The sequence below is a fragment of the Chenopodium album genome, chromosome 15 (genome assembly GCF_948465745.1).
Source record: "Chenopodium album chromosome 15, dcCheAlbu1.1, whole genome shotgun sequence".
NCBI lineage: Eukaryota > Viridiplantae > Streptophyta > Magnoliopsida > Caryophyllales > Amaranthaceae > Chenopodium > Chenopodium album.
In genome coordinates this window covers 9,018,166-9,037,403 of record NC_137848.1, presented here as the reverse complement: position 1 = coordinate 9,037,403, position 19,238 = coordinate 9,018,166, and the positions used below count along the sequence as shown (strand labels likewise).

The 19,238-nt window shown below is 33.0% G+C and overlaps 1 protein-coding gene and 2 pseudogenes across 2 annotated transcripts; all 3 read right to left on the bottom strand.

Annotated features, from left to right (window-relative positions):
* Nucleotides 1–1,753: 1,753 nt before the first annotated feature.
* LOC145582895 (tetrapyrrole-binding protein, chloroplastic pseudogene) lies at nucleotides 1,754–2,961 on the bottom strand (annotated as a pseudogene).
* A 1,597-nt stretch (nucleotides 2,962–4,558) lies between these two features.
* Nucleotides 4,559–11,611, bottom strand: LOC145581820 (uncharacterized). 2 transcript variants are annotated; one of them, XM_081638849.1, is made up of 12 exons: nucleotides 11,424–11,611; nucleotides 9,590–9,663; nucleotides 8,612–8,687; nucleotides 8,445–8,517; nucleotides 8,310–8,361; nucleotides 7,961–8,022; nucleotides 7,489–7,552; nucleotides 7,063–7,120; nucleotides 6,879–6,965; nucleotides 6,073–6,166; nucleotides 5,010–5,129; nucleotides 4,559–4,892 (listed from the first exon to the last, which is right to left on the bottom strand). In XM_081638849.1, exons 1-11 carry the CDS (start codon nucleotides 11,501–11,503, stop codon nucleotides 5,037–5,039), a joined length of 813 nt encoding a protein of 270 aa, XP_081494975.1. In that variant the 5' UTR covers nucleotides 11,504–11,611; the 3' UTR covers nucleotides 4,559–4,892; nucleotides 5,010–5,036. The 2 variants fall into 2 exon arrangements, with proteins under 2 accessions (XP_081494975.1, XP_081494974.1); XM_081638848.1 differs by having other exon boundaries at nucleotides 4,559–5,129.
* Nucleotides 11,612–12,105: 494 nt separating this feature from the next.
* On the bottom strand, nucleotides 12,106–17,649 carry LOC145580745 (uncharacterized; annotated as a pseudogene).
* Nucleotides 17,650–19,238: the final 1,589 nt, after the last annotated feature.

Genomic DNA, 19,238 nt, shown 5'->3' with positions numbered 1-19,238 from the left:
CAAGAAATAAATGTATCTACAATTTAAACGATAATTCTTGGAAATCATGATAAGGGGAAGGACAAAAAACAAGACTTCCAAAGTATATAAAGTCATTACAATCTAATTTTCTAAAAACACCTAAAGCTAAAAAATGAGCGTAAAATCATTAGTCCTTGTATATCACTCCCTCGCCCAGTAGATATCATCATATGTCACTAGTCATAGGAGTTCAATATTAGTTGTTCCTTGTCTAAATGTAATATTTGTAATAATTTGACTTTTATCTTTTTACCAAACACCTATGGGGAGATTATAAGAATGATCCAACAAGGAAATTCGAGTAACCAAATGTAACGTCCCTAATTACCTTAATTAATAGGGGTTAAACCATTGTGATGTGCAACTATCCTTTTCGGTACAAAGGGAGGTACACCAACGTTATGGTTTTGAAAGCCAATTAAAACATACTGTATGTCCCTTGTTAGAGATCTTACCTACTTAAGTCAAGATCTAACTCTGTTTTTTGAGGTGATATAATCCTAATCTCATTAGTCATACTACAACCATACAATATAAATATACGTACCATATATCTATAATTTACATGCATTCCTTCTCCATCTTACCATCTACTTTCTTCATACTTTCATTAATTTTCAATTTATTATAATCAAAATACAAAAAGAAAGCACCAACACATGGCATGGATTATTGCACTTTGTTGCTTGCTCCTTAGCATAAGTTGGGCTACTATGAAACCAGCACAAGCCCAAGAAAATGGACTAACAAAGAAAGCTCAAATCCAAATCTACTACCATAATAAGTCCATAACCAAATAACGTACCCGGATCCGGACGTCGTTACGGCAACAAGCCCAAACGGTAACGGAAACTTCTCCGTTGGGAACCTAACTTAGTAGTGTTGGACGGCCCAATCTATGATGGTCCAGACCCTAACTCAACTATAGTGGGCCCAATGTTGGGCACGCTTACGTCCGCTAGCCAGTCAAACCTTGGGCATATAATTGTAAACTTGTAATTGTACTTAACCATGTGTTCACCAATGGGCCTTACAAAGGGAGCACTCTAACTATGGTGGGCTTGGGCTTCCCGGCGTTTCAAGTCCAGGAGCTACCTATTGTTGGTGGGTCGGGTATGTTCCGTCTGGCCCGTGGATTCGAGTTGAGCCGTAGCTTTCAGTACTAGATTGATGAGAATACCACAGCTCCTAGAGTTGAGTTTCAGCTTAATGTTTACTAATAACATCATGTACCTTACAACACTTTGTTGTAATGAAAACTATTCCTGATATAATAAACTTATTTTCAAGAAGAGTTGCTCATTCAAAGAGGTATACAAAGTAGAGGTTCAAATACAATATAAGTGTACTCGTAACTAGATAACCAAAAATGACTTGAATCAAACCCGTCTCAAATATGATAGCATTTATGCTCCGATCATTAGCATGGACTGATGGACTATGACAAAAGCTGAATTAACCCTAAACCAAACCACATTACTAATTAAAGAAAGATATATTGAACTATAATCATTGTCAAAAATCGAACTCAATCCGAACAACCCGTCTATTCATACATCTCTTCTACCCGGTTTTACAAAACATAGACGGTAGAACTTGCCAAGTGACTAGTTGTACTACTTTAGTATACTAGATCGAGTAGGAGACTAGGAGTACATGTTTGCCCGATTCCCCATATTCAAAGCCGTTGAAACCCACGAAAAAGAACAAGAAAACGGACAAGAAAAAAACAGCATGCTAATACTTTATCATCTCATATTATATAATAGCTCAAATTTTACAAACAACCTCAATCAAATATAGTTCAAATTATACATTAATTATTACTAAACAAAACCCATCAATAAGCCAAAAGATGGAGAATCATCAATAATAAAAATAAAAACTACTACTACTATATAAATATAAATACAAAAATCAACATTTATTCTTTTTTTTTCCTTTAATTCATAATTACCTCCTAATCAATAATTAAAAACTATAATTAGGCTTAAACAATTTATCCCTTAAAGCAGCAAACCTTGATTTCTTCTTATCACTTTCATCAACCACACCTTGCTCATCCTCTACCTTATCATTTCCATCACTTTCTCCATCATCAAAAGCAGGGTGACTCAAAATACAACTCAATAGTTGTGTTCCTCTTAGGGCATTTGTCAACGGCAAATGCCCTTCTGGAGGAACAGCAACATCGTTATTATTACTATTATTACTATTACTATCATTAGCCGAGTCTACATTGTTAGACTCGGCCTTATTATCAACATTAAGCTCCCATAAAAACTCATTAGGAAACGCCCTATAATTAAACTGCTCGATTTCGGTATCAAGCTTCTTCATCCACCCAACCTTAATAAAAAACCTAGTAAAATCCTTATCAACCTTCAACCATATCTTCCTCTGAACACTATACCCGAACCGGTTATTGCTAAACTTCTTCCAAAGCTCATCAATAGCCTGAAGGTCATCTTTCGGTATGAACTGAACTTCTGAAAAGAAAACATATCCACGTTTAACTGCAGCTTCACCGGCAAGTACGATGATGAGACGGCGAGTCTCATCATCAGCTTGACGGAAGTCACCTGAGGCGAGATGGCGTTGGAGGGTGTCTAAAGAAAAGGCGGTATCGGGTGAAGTGGTCGGGGTGTTAGTGGTAGTGGCGGCGGTAGAGGTAATGAATGGTAATGTGATCATGTGGGAGTGTAGGGAGATAGTAGTGAGGTGGGGGTGTTTGAAGGAAGTGGTGGAAGAGGATGGGAGGGAGGAGTAGTCTAAGGAGTGGCGCCGAGCACGACGTGTCGTCGTGCTCGGCCCCGAGTAGTGGTAAGATTGGTGGTGGTGGATAGAGGCCATAAGAAGAGATTGAGTGGTAGTAGTGAATGAAGAAGGGGTGGTGGTGGTGAGAAAAATGACAAGTATGAAAAAAGAAAGGAGGGAGGGAAATAGAGATATAAGGTTAGGACAAGTAGGAAATAAGGGGAGGTTGATCCAAGAGGATAGAAAGAATGATTTTGATTGGTTAGAAAAGGGTGAGGGTGGGATTTTCTCTTTACTTTATCATTTTCTTATTCTTTTATTATGCTATCATATGCTGGAGATTTTGGTGTTTTTTGGGAAAATTTAATTGTTAAAACTTTAAATATTTTTTTTAGAAAAAAAAAGAGGAAAATTTGTGGGTGATATGAAATGCAATAATGAGGGATGGTGACAAGTGATGGGTTAAATTTAGAGAATTGGGGGTGTGAAAAGTGTAAAACATGCAACTTTGGCTGATAACAAATGCTGAGGAAAGAGAGATTTGTGCAAATATTAGGAAGAAAAATTGTACGAATTATATACATTTCAATCTGCTTACATATATTTGTATATGATGAAAAACTTCATAATTATGGTTTGGATATAACAACTTTTAAATAATTTTTTAAAATGGAAAATGGAAAGTGTACTCTATTAACTTATTATGTGTAGTTTGTTTTAATTTGAACTATGAACAAGTGTTTGAGGCCATTGATGGTCTTTTAATCGTGCAAATTAAAGTATAATCTGATGATTAGGCTTGGTTTAGAAGCAAAACTAGCTTTGCTGGCGTAATGGATTTGGACTGTGCGTCCGTCCCTTAAACAGTTAAACCCACGAGTTAATTGTGTTCGATTTATAGTACATAGTTGAAGGCTAAGCAAGACACCTTGTCCTTAGTAATTTAGTGTATAGTATGATACTTGACGCCAAATGCCCCATCGAAAAATAGGCCACACAATGAGACTGAAACTAACGTGTAAGAAACCAAAATGAGATTCGAAAGCAAGTAGCTCTTATATTAAACCAGTACAATCAATCTCAAAATGTAGGACAATTAATCTAATGGTTAAGAAAGATTTAACGGTTCTTTTTCTTTTTTTATTATTATTATAAAAGTGCTTAATTGATAGCTAATTAACTATTACTGTAGTATGTAGTTGCACTGCATAAAATAGAGAATATAACATCGTGTTATGCATTGGATTTGTGAAATATAAACCTAACAAAGGGATTTAATACCCTATATTTTGAAATAGTGAAAGAACAGTCCAGCATAGATAGAAGACAAGCTTTTCTTCACAATCTACCTCGCTTAAATCAAGAACGAACATCCCTAGAGAGTTCTGAACCAGAAACGCACCAGCCACCCTCAAGTGTATGCGTGTCATTACTCAATATGAGCCTTAACATTAAACCTTTTACTTCTGTGCTTCATGACCATATCAGTGTTAATACGACTCATCCTAGGATATGATCTTGAAGTAGCAAGTCTACTCAAGCTTGCCAGACTCATCGACTTGTGCAACTCTACTAGTGCACTGTTAGTTTTTACCACTGGACTATGAGTGAACGCAAGAATAACACAACTCATAAGCAAACTGAGTTACTAACTTGTGCTTCATGGCATTAAGGTCCAATGTCCATGTAGGACACACTCTAACTAAGGTCCAGTTTTCCTGTCAACCAAGCAAGCCCAAGAATGAATTCACTGCGCTCTCTAATTATGGTCACAAACTGGTAAAATCAAATATGCAGATGAATACAAGGAAAGTATGAGAGAAAATGAACTTACACATACTGAAAACTGAAAATCCTTGAATATCACTATATTATGTAGCAATCTTTCCACAGCTAATTTCTGGAGTTATATACAATTCAAAACCCACCTCTAACTACAATGGTGTAATAACTCAAACCATGTTACTTGCACGCATCCAATTTATGAAGCAACATACTCCGCAGATAATTACAGAAAAAATGATAAAACCAGCTAACCAAGACTAAGTAAGCAAAACCCTCCTAATGCCACAGGTTCAATAAGCCACTGGTGGAAATCAAAAGCCATGAAAACACTGACCAGAGGACCCCAAATAACCCCATTAATGTGTAACCCAAGAGAATCCAATTACTTCGCATATAAAGAGGCACAGATCAGTCGGCCCATGAAGATCCATAAATGAAAGACTTACCAGAACATGGAATTAAACAAGTCATCACTAGGCACAGGGGCAAAGCCTTCTTGTATGCTGATGCAAACCATCACAAGTGAACATCGTCTGTGATTTTGTGTATAAGCATGCTCCCGGGTACTGGGTAAAGGAAAAAAGTAATCATATTCATAACCTTGCTTTAGTTTCAGGTAATCTTTCACTACAGGTCCATTAAAAGGGAAAATTCGCAACCCTGAACTTCAGAAATAAATCATCCAGTTTCAATATGTCACTATGGAAATGCAATCATCTTCATGCTACTACCATTATAACCCAAATTGCAGTCTAAAAAATCAACCATAGCATGCTTGCTTCTAATAGAACAATGACTCGTGAAAAATCCACTAATTATTAATTGAGAAAATAACATCGATACATCATGTATGCCAGCAAGGACGGGAAGGATTAGAATGAAGCACACATCAGGATTTCTCTACGATATAGATGTTTAAAGACTAAAGCACATGAACACACACAATCAAAGAGCCCAACTATATTCAATCCTCTTATATCCATCTTTCAATTATCTATTTATCTTTAGAGCAAAACCTACATAAGTCCAGGCTTTCAGTCTACAATAGTGTTTCTAAATTTTGCCTAATATTCAATTTCTCAAGTGGACATGTGTATCAGCAATATGGCAGCCCTGTTTAGTGTGTTTACCAAAAACATTAACCAACAGGCAATTCTGTCGATTATTATGTTTCTTCCTATCATTGCATTTTTTCTTATTTTTACTTTTCTATTTCCATTTCAGTGTAATTACTCTACTCTCCTTCAAAAAAAAAAAAAAATCATTTACTCATGCATTTGAGGTTGACAGTGGATAGAGGACCAATTGAACTGGTTGCTGAGCTGTATGTATCTACCAATGCTGAAGGATTATTTCACTCCAATTGAAAATTATTATACTCAATTACTACAGAGAAATGACAAGAAAACAAAATGCCACACTTAATTCCAAAATCCAGAAAAAAGTCAATTTTTTTTACCCCTGATCAGCAATTCAATAAAGAGAGAATAGGGTGTATATAGTATATACCAGTTGCTTAGGTGCACCGTCGCTAACTTCTGCTGGCTGATCTGGCCCCATGCTTGCTAAACACCCTCCTTTGCAGTTCATGTATTTCTGCATACTACCATCAGACAGCACAATATATATATACAATTATTGAAAGAGGTATAAAGCATTAAATATAAGCTGTGCAGCACATGATGACCATCACATATTCACATTAACTAAATTTAATTAAACTAAACTGTACTGCTCTGAACATTTTGGAGTTTATCTGTGCTTACTGGAAATTATCTTAACTTATTTTGGTTGTTAATTGAATTTAGGTAGGCCTTAATAGAACTTATAAACACCTTATTTGAACTTATTATAAAAAATAAAAAAAAAATTTAAAAATAAAAAAAAATTTAAAAATTTTAAAAAAAAATAAAAATAAAAAAAAAATTGAAAAAAAAAATTTTAAAAAAAAAAAAGAATTTTGAGCTTTCCTACTACCAGTGTCCAGCACTCAGAAATAAACTATCTTTAATAAGCAAAAGGAGGTTTTCCCCATTAAAGTTTATTTTCCCTTTAAATGGCATGTTATATGGAGTACTAGGCATGTTTGCTGGTGAGTGAAAGAAATGCAAACATAAATAAATAAATACAGTAAATTAATAATTTTTTAAGAAAAAAAGGCAGGATTCTCCTATTTAGCAAAGGTAAAAGACTAAAAGGAAACAATGAGCTACTTGATCAGTGAAACAAAGCATTTGGTAGACAGAGAAACAATAAGTGTCTTGCAAATGTTGCAGTCTTGCATTAAGAAGCAAAAATTTAATGTTATAGCTTACATTTCACATTGGTTGAGCACCAAAAGCCTGCTAGGAACACACGACTTCCCACTCGACTTGCAAACAGAGTTACATGATTCACCCTGCCTGTCCCACCGCAAATTACACAAAATCAACTTCCATTGATAAACCAATAGAAGTAAATTTAAAAAAAAAATGTATAATCAGATCATAAGTTTCACACCTTCCAACAACAATGTTAATGCCAGCTAGTCTTGATTCCATCTGTGTATCAAAGGATCCTGTTTCACAGAAAAATGTGGTGATATAGTCAGAAAACTATGGACAAATACTTAATTGCAGAGGATCATGTGGAAAGGACACAAAATTGAATAAGAAGGCAAATAATCCGCAGAGTTCTTTACAGGATTCAAATAATGTAAAAGAACTTCAGAGGCAACTAAAGGTTTCTCATCCTCCAAAATAGCACTTAAAGTATCAACAGTTCAACACAGACACATAGGTAAGTGATAATGTGAAGTTAATACGTTGGATAAATTAGCAAAAAGTACAGTTAATTACAGGTCAGAAGCCAATGAAGAATTCAACAAGCCTTTCCAATAAATTTAAGCCAATGTGAAAGAGTGTTTGTCAAAATGCTGCAGCTGACCTGAGGTATTTGATGGCAAAGAAAAGCAGTGGTGGAAATCACTCAGGTAAGCATTTTCGTGTACCTGAAAATCAGTGACCAGTCAAGTTATATAATTAATCAAGGCATGAAATCAAACTCAATATAAGTTCCAACTATCAAACATAAAACGACACTGAATTTAGCTTCAGCTTGCATTTTTCCTAAGATCTCTAGAGTCTAGAACCGTTTTTTTGCTGGATTCTATTGGGGAGAAAAAACCTAAGTCAAACCTTGACAGCGCATATAATAGTAATTTATGGTATGATACAGTAATTTTTATTATAGTAATTTCCCCTATGACAAGGAGAAAGAATCATGGCAATGCAGCTACCTACATGAACAACTGAATCAACACAAACATACTCCACAAAAAGCAAGTTTAAGATTAGCACGGAACCCGGTTAATGTTCCAATTGATAAATAGGGAATTAAAAAGGGAAACAATACATACCACACTCTCAGAATTGTGACGGCACCTCCCAGCACAGAAATCAAAAACGGAATTGTAAGTACCTGCAGAAGTGGCACATTGCCGCACGTAACATACAATTATCATCCTAACAGGTAGCACAAAGATGCAATTTGGCAAGTTGAAAGTACAAAATAATCTTGGCCTCATAGAGGCATAGAGCAATTGTTTTGTCTATTTTCTTGGGTTCATATGTAACAGACTTTACTTCTATATTAATAAGATACCACAAGATGGAGGCAACACCCATGTATAAACATGCTTACAGCAAGCACTACAGGATTTGATGGCTAAGAAGTAACAGGGGAGCTTTAAATTTTAGATTGTCTACCTGCATTTGCTGCCTTGGCTATTTTCACCTTTACTGCCAGCTCTTTTTGAGTCTGATGATACAAAAAGAACAGATGAGCATTACCAGTAAATTGTCCAAGGTTCCACTAAAGATAAAAAGGGGAAAAGATAATACCTGCAACGGATTCAGGCAGCATGAAACACAAAATTCATACGAGTTGCAGCATTGTGAAATCAGGTTGCATCCTCTGTACAAAAAAGGTCAAGAGCAAGCTATTTTTTTCAAATAAACACCAATCACCACTTGTCATAAATTCATAAATCGGTAAGAATATAACTCACTGACAAGAGTATTGTCCTGTTTTCTGGGGGCAACAGCGTGACTCGGGATCCACTGATAGAGCATCACAGACATAGCCTATAATGCAGTAAAAATAATTAGCAGGTTTCCAGAAAAGATAAACACGATATTTTAGTTTTTTATAACAGGAGAGAAACACAATATTGAAGGTGTACAAGAAACAAAAAACAAAGAAAACTGATAAAATTACTTTAAGTCATATGTGAGAATAAGAGATTTCCTAAAGAAATATTATTATTCTTTTCTAGGTGAGTGGTAAAAATTTCCTTATGGGTTAGTCACCTAATCTCATATGAAATCTCCTTAAGTTAGACTACAAGCTTAAATTTAAAAAATCAAATATAGAAAAAGGAACTTGCTATCCCCTAAAAAAACAGTGACAAGCCAGATAACCTCCAAAGAGCAACAATTAACAAAAATGACTTCGTATAAGATAATTAAACATATCACTTCTGTTAATAACATACAATAGTTCTGACAGAGAAAATCAATTTCGCATAATCAATCTGCAGCGAAGTACTAAAAGGCTCCAGCAAATTAGGTCAAAGACACAGGTCCTAATTACTCCCACTAACATAAATGCCATCACCACATAAACCTAGAAACATAGATTGCGCCTTTCGAATCACTACTAGCAGTCTGACTCATATCTCATATCAGCATCCTTTCCTCAACCAATGCCTCTCATATGTAAGCATAACTTCTTTTTAGATGAAGAATTTGATAGAATATGGCTGGACATCAGAACATTATAATTTTCAAATGGCACCAAGGTCAATAGAGCAATATAGCCCATCCCATTTTACATCAATCTTCCTACATCTAGCATATATTTTATGTTCAGCAGAACAGGTGTGCTTACATAGTTTCCTTCTTAGTCTAGTCCAATAAACTTGCATATTAATGATTACAAGTAGAAGTATGTTTAATTTCATTACTTTTGGGGGACAGTCACATACCATTGTCATCCGCTAATAAATATCTTCCTTGAACTGTATTTCTGCATGCATGAAGTTGAAGACCTACATCCCTCCTACAGGGAAAGTATACCACAAAAATTGAGTAAGTTATACATCAACGTAGGCTAACAGAATAAGTATATTAAATCATCTTATCCTTGTCTACAGGTACATCCACAAATATGTATATGACCAGTCAACAACAAGACCAATACCATGAGTACCAAAAGGAATATTAAGTTATTCCTAAATTTTGACTCTGACCTTTTAGTCAAGCATATTTCATCAGAATTAATGCTCGTTAGTCGTTACTACACAAGCCCTAATAATATGTATATAATATAGTCAAAAGATGTTACATCATTAGACTAAATGTCCTAGCTCTTACGTCTAATTAAGCATTAATCAAGTGATGTACTTCAAAACTAACAGATAAAGACAGCAAATGCCTCATCTAACCCAAACCTTGATCATATCTTAATTTCTAGAGCTTTAGGAAGGGATAATTGGAGTTCTGACACTGCATGAAATTATGAAACTATTGGCATGCTTGAAATCCCTCATTTAGAATAAAGAAAAGAAAGGGCTACTGCATCCTTGTTTGATAGCCCCAAAACATGGGCAGCAGATAGCTTCTGACATTTTACTGCCTCTAAAGAGTCTAAATTCCCAAATCAAGACAATCAAATCAACCAACTACGCCTCTTCAACTCTTAGTTAGTTTCAACTAAACATAGCATTCCAGCCATTTACAAACTACGAGAATAATATGTACAGCCAAACTTCTATTAAGTTTTCCAGTTCCTCACAACCCTGAAGCCTACCTTAAAGCAACCATCAATTAGTTCATGGACAGGAACATATGGGCACTGAGTGGCTCTATACTTTACCACACTGTTCCCTTGCAGAATTGCCTCTTCCTGCATGTATCTTTAATCTGCATTCTACATCTGTCAATTATGAATGGCTCTACACTCTATCATACTACTATGTCATGAGGAGACAACACTTACTATACACGCAAAGACAGAACATCTCTCCTGGTATTACACAAGTTCTCATTTCTCAAGCCACCAAATTTCTCACAAAAACAATAGCTAATGAATCCCACTGCGAAAGAAACCTCTTTGGTTTCAATTAAGCTACTCATTTTCATAATGACAGATGAGTGTTAGGTAATTTGCTTAATTGATGAACCCCAGTCACAATTCTCCCACACAAAATAAAATATCAGAGAGCATAATAATAGTTAACATTTTGAAAAAATGATATTCTTTTAATTTTCTGTTTTTGAAGAGAAGTCTTCCTTACAACAACAATTAAAGCCTTAATCACAAAAATAATTAAGTTTCCTAAATTTACACTATAATCAGCAGAAAAAGAACTCATTTTTAGAGTCACATGATAAATGCATTACATTAACCTAAAGAGTAGTGAAGATTGTTTATGCTAACTTAAAATTTTGGGGGTGGTGGCCAAGGCATCAGATCAAATCCCGTCAACATCACAACCCTTTGTATCCCTGTAATGAAGCTTGGGAGAAGCATAAGCTTCAAGACATGATCTTTACACATACAAATTCAACTACATAAATAACTCTCATCTAATACTCAAAATACTAAACAAATTATCATATCATCGTTATTCGATAAGATATGATCAATTTATTTACTCTAATTATTGTAACAACCAACCAATTCTTAGCCTCAAATTCCAAAAACTACAAATTTAACATTCAAAGCAAAACCCAATTGATGAAATGGGTTTCGAAAAAAACCCAACAATTTAAAAACCATAAATTTGCAAAATTGTAAATTAAGGGTAAAAAGTAAACCTGATTGCTGATGCAGTGGGTGATATATGAAGCAAGAAAAAGTTAAAGAAGAACCACTTCAAAATATTCAACTCCGGCATCCTCCCGTCGCCGGAGATCTTTCTCCAGGTTTTTATTGCATCCACGCTTGCATTTTTTTTCTTTTAGCAAGTTGTCCCACGCGATTAGGTGATTTTTTTTTTCAGCGATTTTCCTAAATAATGTCGTTTACAAAAGTGTGGTTGTTTGAAAACTTATTTACACTTTTACGTCTAAACTAAGGGCGTGTTCGGCAAAAGTAGCTGTGTGGGTAGCTGTTAGTAATAGTAGTTGTCAGCTGTATACCTAGTTGTTAGCTGTCAACTAGCTGTTAGTTGTGAATGTTTAAATTTTTTAATAGTAGTGTTCGGTAAACTAGCTGTTGAGTCTATATAATTTTAAATAATAATAAAAAATTATTATTTTATTATTGCATAAATTATAATTATATTATTAGTCAAATTTTTATAACAAAAATTAAGGTGTGGTTTATAAAATAAAGTACACATTTTCTTGATCAAATACATTTGAAAGGACAGTGTGCAATCTATCAAAATAATAAATAAATAAAAATAAAAAAGTGTATTCAAACCTTTTAGTAAGAATATTTATTTGCTTAATAAGCTAAAAGTTATTCTAATGAAAAAATACGCAAATCGTTTTATTACAATAAATAATTACGGCGTCTAGCTTTCCATAAACTATCAGCTATATGGTCACGAATAGCCTTCATTTCAGTACCATCACCTTCTCTATTGTCACAATTTGATCCAGCTTGATTAATATCTGGCAGCTCGAATGATGGAATAAAATTTGGGTAATCCTCCAACACTCGAAAAAGGGGATCAGTTGGTGAATTAATTCTAATATAGTTGGCAAATGTAGCAACCACGATTTGTATTTGTGTCTCAACACTGTATTTTGACATTTTGATAAGTATCTTCCATCTCTGCTTCAAAACTCCAAAAGATCTTTCGATACAACTTCGAAGGGATGAGTGCCAACGATTAAAAGTTTCTTGTTTATTTTGCGGAGGTACATTCTCAAATTGTGACTTATGATACTTCAACTTAGGATACGGTACTAAATATCCTCTATGATCTGGATATCCTTTATCAGCCAAGTAATACTTACCTAATTGCATCAAATCAAACAATGTTAAATATATATCTATATATATTATAAGAATTTTTTAAAATAAACTGTAATCCCCCGTATTTTTAAATATTTTATAAATGAAAATTTATTTTATTTATAATATTTATTTGTATTTTTCCGGATTTTATTTTAAAAAGTTTCAAATTATTAATTTGGGTCGAAAATTATTTTAGTACAAATTATTTTATGAGCTTTCATTCGACAATTTATGTCATACAAACAAAGCCTAGTCCATTTCATTTACCTAATTGGCCCATTAATTTTATGAGGCTCAATACTCCTACTTATCCTACAACTCTCTCCCCTATAAATACCCCATACATCCCCAAAATTTTTCCCACACAAAAGGTTAGTCTTATTTTCTCCTTTGTTTTACTAATTTGTGTAATTATAATTATTAATTAATGGGTTTTGATTTTATTGTTTGAAATTAATTTAATTAGTATCAAATTGTATTTTTATGATTAAACTTTATAATTTCAGATTTTATAAATGTCATAATTTTCAGATTTTGTAAATTTTATAACCTAGGGTTTTTAATTATTGAAAATCACGATTTTAGGGTTTTTACGAACAATTGATTTAGGGATTTTATAGTAATGATGTTTGAAATTTTGGTGATTATAAATACTGATTAGTTTAACTTAATCCAAGAACATTTTGAACACGTAAATTCGTGTTTTAATTCTTAGATTTCCATTCGTTAATATTAATCCCGATTAGGTTTTGAACTCATCCGATTTTGATAAAAAAAAGTAGTGTTTTCCATGTGGAAACAATGTTTTAAGAAAGCGCTCACTACCAAAGGTAATGAGCAACACCCTCTCGTGGCCAAATTCAGCCTCTAAATATGATTTTGGGGCAGTTTTTGATTCTTAACGAAGTTTTTTTTATGCTTTAACTTTCATCCTTGAGTTTTAAAGGGTTTTTGATTAGTTTAAAATGCTGGAATTTTATTTAAAGTAGTATAATTGTGATTTTAATGAAAGGGTGTGATAACCCATTAAAAAGGAGTTTAATTAGGGGTTTTTAAATAATTTTCAGATTTTTTTTAAGTAGTCTAAAGTAAATTTAAGTTGCTGGAAATTTGGTTGAGTATTAATTTATTGTTATTGGTTGTTTTCTAGGAAGTGATTATTCCCTAGGAGACTTTTAAGTGATTAAAAGTGGCACAAAGGATTGTTTATACGAGGTATGTACATGTCTACTTCGTTGTAAGTAGTATCATGTTTAGGTACCAAAAAGAAAGAACTTAGTTTCATGTTTAGAGAACACTTGGATGGAAATTGTTTAGTTATACATTTAATTAATTCATGTGCTTATGTTTATGAGACATGTTTTGGTGAATTGATTATGTTTGTATGGAATTATGGACGCAAGCACGTTGAATTATATTGGATTAATTGTTTGTATGGAATATTGATACAAGCATATTTTTATCGGATTGGTTTATTAACTACATTTGGATTATTGAAGGATTGGAGTTGAATGGTTTAAGTGGAATAAATTTATTAATTATTCCACAAGGTTATTATTATTTTATTTATTACTCAAGCATGACTTGTTAGTATGTTGAGTAAAAGTGGATTAAGCCGAAATGGCTAGGTGGGTTGACTATGTTCAACAATTTTGGATAATTTGGAAGTTTAAAGGAATTAAAGGTCAATTTGTGATGTGATCACTATTGTCCTAAATAAGATTAAAAGTGAATTGATATATGATTGTTATGTATGGTCTACTTGAATGAGTCGGCTATTAATTAAAATTGTAATCACGGAAAGTGAAACAAGGATGAGCAATAAAACTCTGGAAAGTGTGCACTTCTAGAGTATTGACAATTATGGGTTGGGGTACACGGTGGTAGCCCGTGGATTTTCGAGGCTTGTTTGATCAACATGTCCTCTTCTCTTTTGGTATTTACATTTTTATTTTATAATGAAAGTTAGATGGGATCCTAGACTAACTTTGTGAGAATGGAGTCGCGCCCATTCTTGCATTGCGCTAAACTTTTATTTTAAATGGTCATTTGGGACCAAAATGATTTGGTGGGTTGGACAACCTCGTCTATTGCTTACTCCAAATTAAATTAATCAAACTAAAAATTAAGAGTCAAGTGTTTGGAACTGGTTACTAAGTATGTTGAGTCAATTGAATTGTTTAAGTGTGGAGTCTTGATTAATGAATTTGTTTTGTATGTTTATTTACTTTAATTAATTGATCATGTTAGGTTTTGTACGTTGTAGCTTGTATGTACTCAGCTTTGCTGATTGTGTGCTTTTGTGTGTGTTTTCTTTTGGTCATGACCTTCGCCTTTCAATGACCCTGTGATGATCCAATTATTACACTTGTATTACTGGGGAGCAGTATTGCACAGGTTAGCTTGATGATGTGAGGTTCGGGGATTTGACATATGCATTGTCAAGGGATTGGTGTGATTGAGAGTATTCGTTCTTTGTGTTGAACTTATCTATGTTTTACTATTTCAATTATGTTTTGGGAATTTAAATATTAGTTTGGTTTAATAAGGGCCTTTATGGTTCCAATTTGTAAGCTTTGACTTATTGGTTTTCTAAATTATATTATTTTAAGATTTAAGTTGGATTTCCGCTGCAATACTTTGATAAAGCCTTAACGTTTTAACACGTGGCGGTAACATGCCAATGGTTCTCCACTATTTTATTTAAATTAAGTGGTTTGGAAAAAGGGAGAATTATTGGGGTGTTACATAAACTTTATTCTAATTACTTCTTAAAAGAATATATAAACTATAAGCACACCTTGAGGAGGACTAGGAAATTTCATCTCTGGGGTTTCAATTGCACGAAGAAAAACACGAGTATCATGTGCTGAACTTTCCCACCCCGCCGATACAAATGTAAAGCACGTATCAAAATCATATGCAACCAAAACATTAAATGTAGGAATTCCTTTTTGCCCTCTATAAGGCATTTGTTGGGCCTCAGGTATACATGCCTCTATATGTGTGCCATCAATACATCCAATAGCATCCTATTAAAAATGTATAATGATGATATATATCATTTAAAAATTCATAAATATATGCATAATTATAAATAAATAAATAAATATAAAAATAATATATATATATATACATATATATAATTTGATAAATCATTACCTTAAAAAAAGGCATATATCTATTATCCGTGGTAATTTTCACTGGCACGCCTTTAAAACTAGGATTATAGGGTCTTATAATATCATGCGCAAGCCCTTTACCTTTCTACTAGAGATTGAGTAGAGAACTTCATGAATAACTCTACTTATTATATTGTCGGATCGTTGAAAACGCTCACACAAAACTCTGTTTGATACCCCTTGAGCCAGTGCATATAATAAAATGCAAACTTTCTCTACAATAGACATGTTACCACTAGCTTTCAATCCATATTTTGAAGAAGTCGTTACATAGTCTCAATAATAATCTTGGCTCCATTCTAAATGCATTGACACGTCGAATAGGATGACCATTTAGCACTTCCCTTATCCACTTTTCTCCCGTAAAATTTGAAGTCATACACGGTTCCTTATATATATACTTACAATATTAAGTATATATTAAAGATATAGCATATGCTATAGCAATCCAAAATTTGCGCTTTCTATCGTCATCAATGTCCATATCTGTAATTTACATTTCAATAACAAGTGATGAAACAAAACACACACACACACATATATATATATATAAATAAAAATAAAATAAAATAAAATAAATTATGTTAAACTAAATTTATTAATATTAAAAAATTAAACGAATTACATGTACCAACACTACTATTTTAGGAGCAAATAACTCGAAATAAAATTTAGTAACAAATAACTAATTAAGCTGCTTATTTAAAACATATTGAATGATAAAAATCAAAACTACCTAAAAGATCTTATCTAATTATCTTTATTCAAACACAAGTGTTGCAACCATCTAAGCCTACTCTCATCATCATCCATATCCAAAAACACTTCTCTCTTAGTTTGATCTTCAATCACAAAAATAGCATAAAACCAAACATCACAATATTTCTCTAAAATATGGTTTTGTACCATAAGATTGAGAACTTGCATGGCTGTAGTAATTGTGGATGAGGATGGTTGGGTATTTGCATTAGGTGTGCTACTTTGAGTCATAAGCTTAACACACTCTGTCATTTCACCAATTTTATGAGACAACATTGTTGATCCTGCTGATTGTCTTCTCTTATGCTTCATTTGGACAACATTATTCTTTGTTATAGGTTGCTTTTGGGCCTTCTTAGAAGCATGTGTACTAGCATTTGCACCTTCATTAGTCACTTGTAAAGCACCACCCGGATTTGGTAACACTGAATTTTTAGCTTGTTCCATAAACTTTTGGAAAAAATTATCATTCATTAAATCAGATGTAAATTGGTCACTTTGAAAAAAGTCACTCCCATTTTCCGGATTTTCTTCATACGCTTTATCATAATTCTCATATTCTATGTTTTGCTCTTCAATATTAATACCAGGGTCTGTTGAAGGTGCATACACATTAACCCCCGTAGCGTATGAATCTCCAAATAAACTATCCCATTTGTTTTCAAGCTTTGCACTAATACTCTTATGACTAAATTTTTTGAAATCTGAATTCTCCTACAAATTCATTAAAAAAATCAAATTTAAATGTCATATAATTCTATTTTAATGAATAAGAGAATCCTATTTAAAATTTAATGTGTACACACCTTAATTTTTTGAGCCCACCATTCATTCGTGGCATCAATTCTACCAGATTCCGAATTCCATCCTAAACCAGTTTCTTTTGATTTCAAAGCCTTCCAATGACGTCAATCTTTTCTCATTGTATCATACTTATGCTTGCAGCTATTTGTATTTATAAACACCCATCCAATTCTATTTTCAAATCCGTTTGAATTTCCTTCCACTTAAAAAATTGTGAACGACCATTGTCTTTAATAAATTGAAGGCATACATCACACAATATCATCATGTTTTCATCATTCCATTTGAAAATCTCTTTAGTTGCCTCCTGTTTATTAGATGAAGCCATCTAGTATGAAACCCAAATTAATTAATGTATATTAAATTTGTATAGTATATGAAGATATACATGTTATCAGAGAGTACCATTTTCTGACGGTCGCAACATTGTTTTTACCATTATATAAAGTTTTTATTTATTTGTTGTTTTTGCTTGAATTGTATCATTTAGGATTTCGAAATTCCAATTCGTTAATCCGATTAAAATTAATTTATTATTTGATACCTAAACAAATTAGTTGTTACATATGAGAAATTAATCATGACATCATCACAATTTTATATACATTGCCAAAATTATCTCAAAATCACAATATGCTAATTTTAAGAGTTTACACGTGACATTTGCTAACTTACATTATCTATTGACATAAATATAATTTTATCTTGTTATATAAACACAGTATACCATTAATCCCCATAATATTAATAATTAAAAAAAAACCTAAATAGAACCACAAGAGTTTTTTTGTAGAAAAAATAGAATAAGAATTCATACCTTAATCCAAGAAAAGCACTGGGAGGATGAGAACCACAATTCGACCCGATGTTAATATCTATAATAGGAAAAATATACAATAAAGCTTAATTCATAATATTAGAAACCAATAATTTAAGAAGACATATAGGAAGACAAAATTTACCCGGACAAAGCAATGCAGAGCTACGTCTTTTGTAAAGGAATAACAATTTTTTTTAATATGATTTGAAATGAAGAATGCAAAATAGAATGTCAGACCAAGTCATATATAGAGCTATATAATATTTGAAAACAAATTTCAACGTTAAAATTTTGATAAGTATTAAAACAGTATTTCAAATTTGAAGGATAAAAAAAACAAATTGGATTTTATTTTCTAAAATTTTGGATAAAAATTCTATACCTATTTTTTAAAAAAAATAAAAATAAAAAAATAAAAAAAATTCTCACAGCTAATCCAACGTTAAAACTTTAAACTTTTGGCAAAAGCTACTTAAAACACTAAAAGCTACTTTCACCACTACCTTGCCGAACATGCCTAATTTTTATCAAGTAGCGTTTTGACCAAGTCAAAAAGCTAAAAGCTACCTAAACGCTAGTGCCGAATACGCCCTAAATAAAACTTACAGTATATACGGAAGTATTGTCCATGTAGGCTCGAATAAGTTTATTTTTTTCATAAATAAGTCAGCAATTTGCTTTTAAAAAAAATTAAGGAAATTTTGACTTTTACCACCTGCAAAAAACGAAAAATTTGCTTTTACCACCTCCATAAAAAAAGTTGTATTTTACCACCACATAAAAACATGAAAGTTGGCTTTTACCACCAATTACCGCCAACTAACGGATTCCTTCCATGAATCCGTTAGTGGGGCCTATCATATCCACGTGTCACCATATTATTGGGTTTTGTTTTGGTTTTTTTTTTTAAAAAAAATACCCAATAATACAGTGACACGTGGACATGGAAGCTAGGCCCCACTAACGGATTCATGGACTGAATCCGTTAGTTGGCGGTGATTTGTGGTAAAAGCCAACTTTTAATTTTTTATGTGGTGGTAAAATAAAACTTTTTCTATGGAGGTAGTAAAAGCAAAATTTTCGTTTTTTACAGGTGG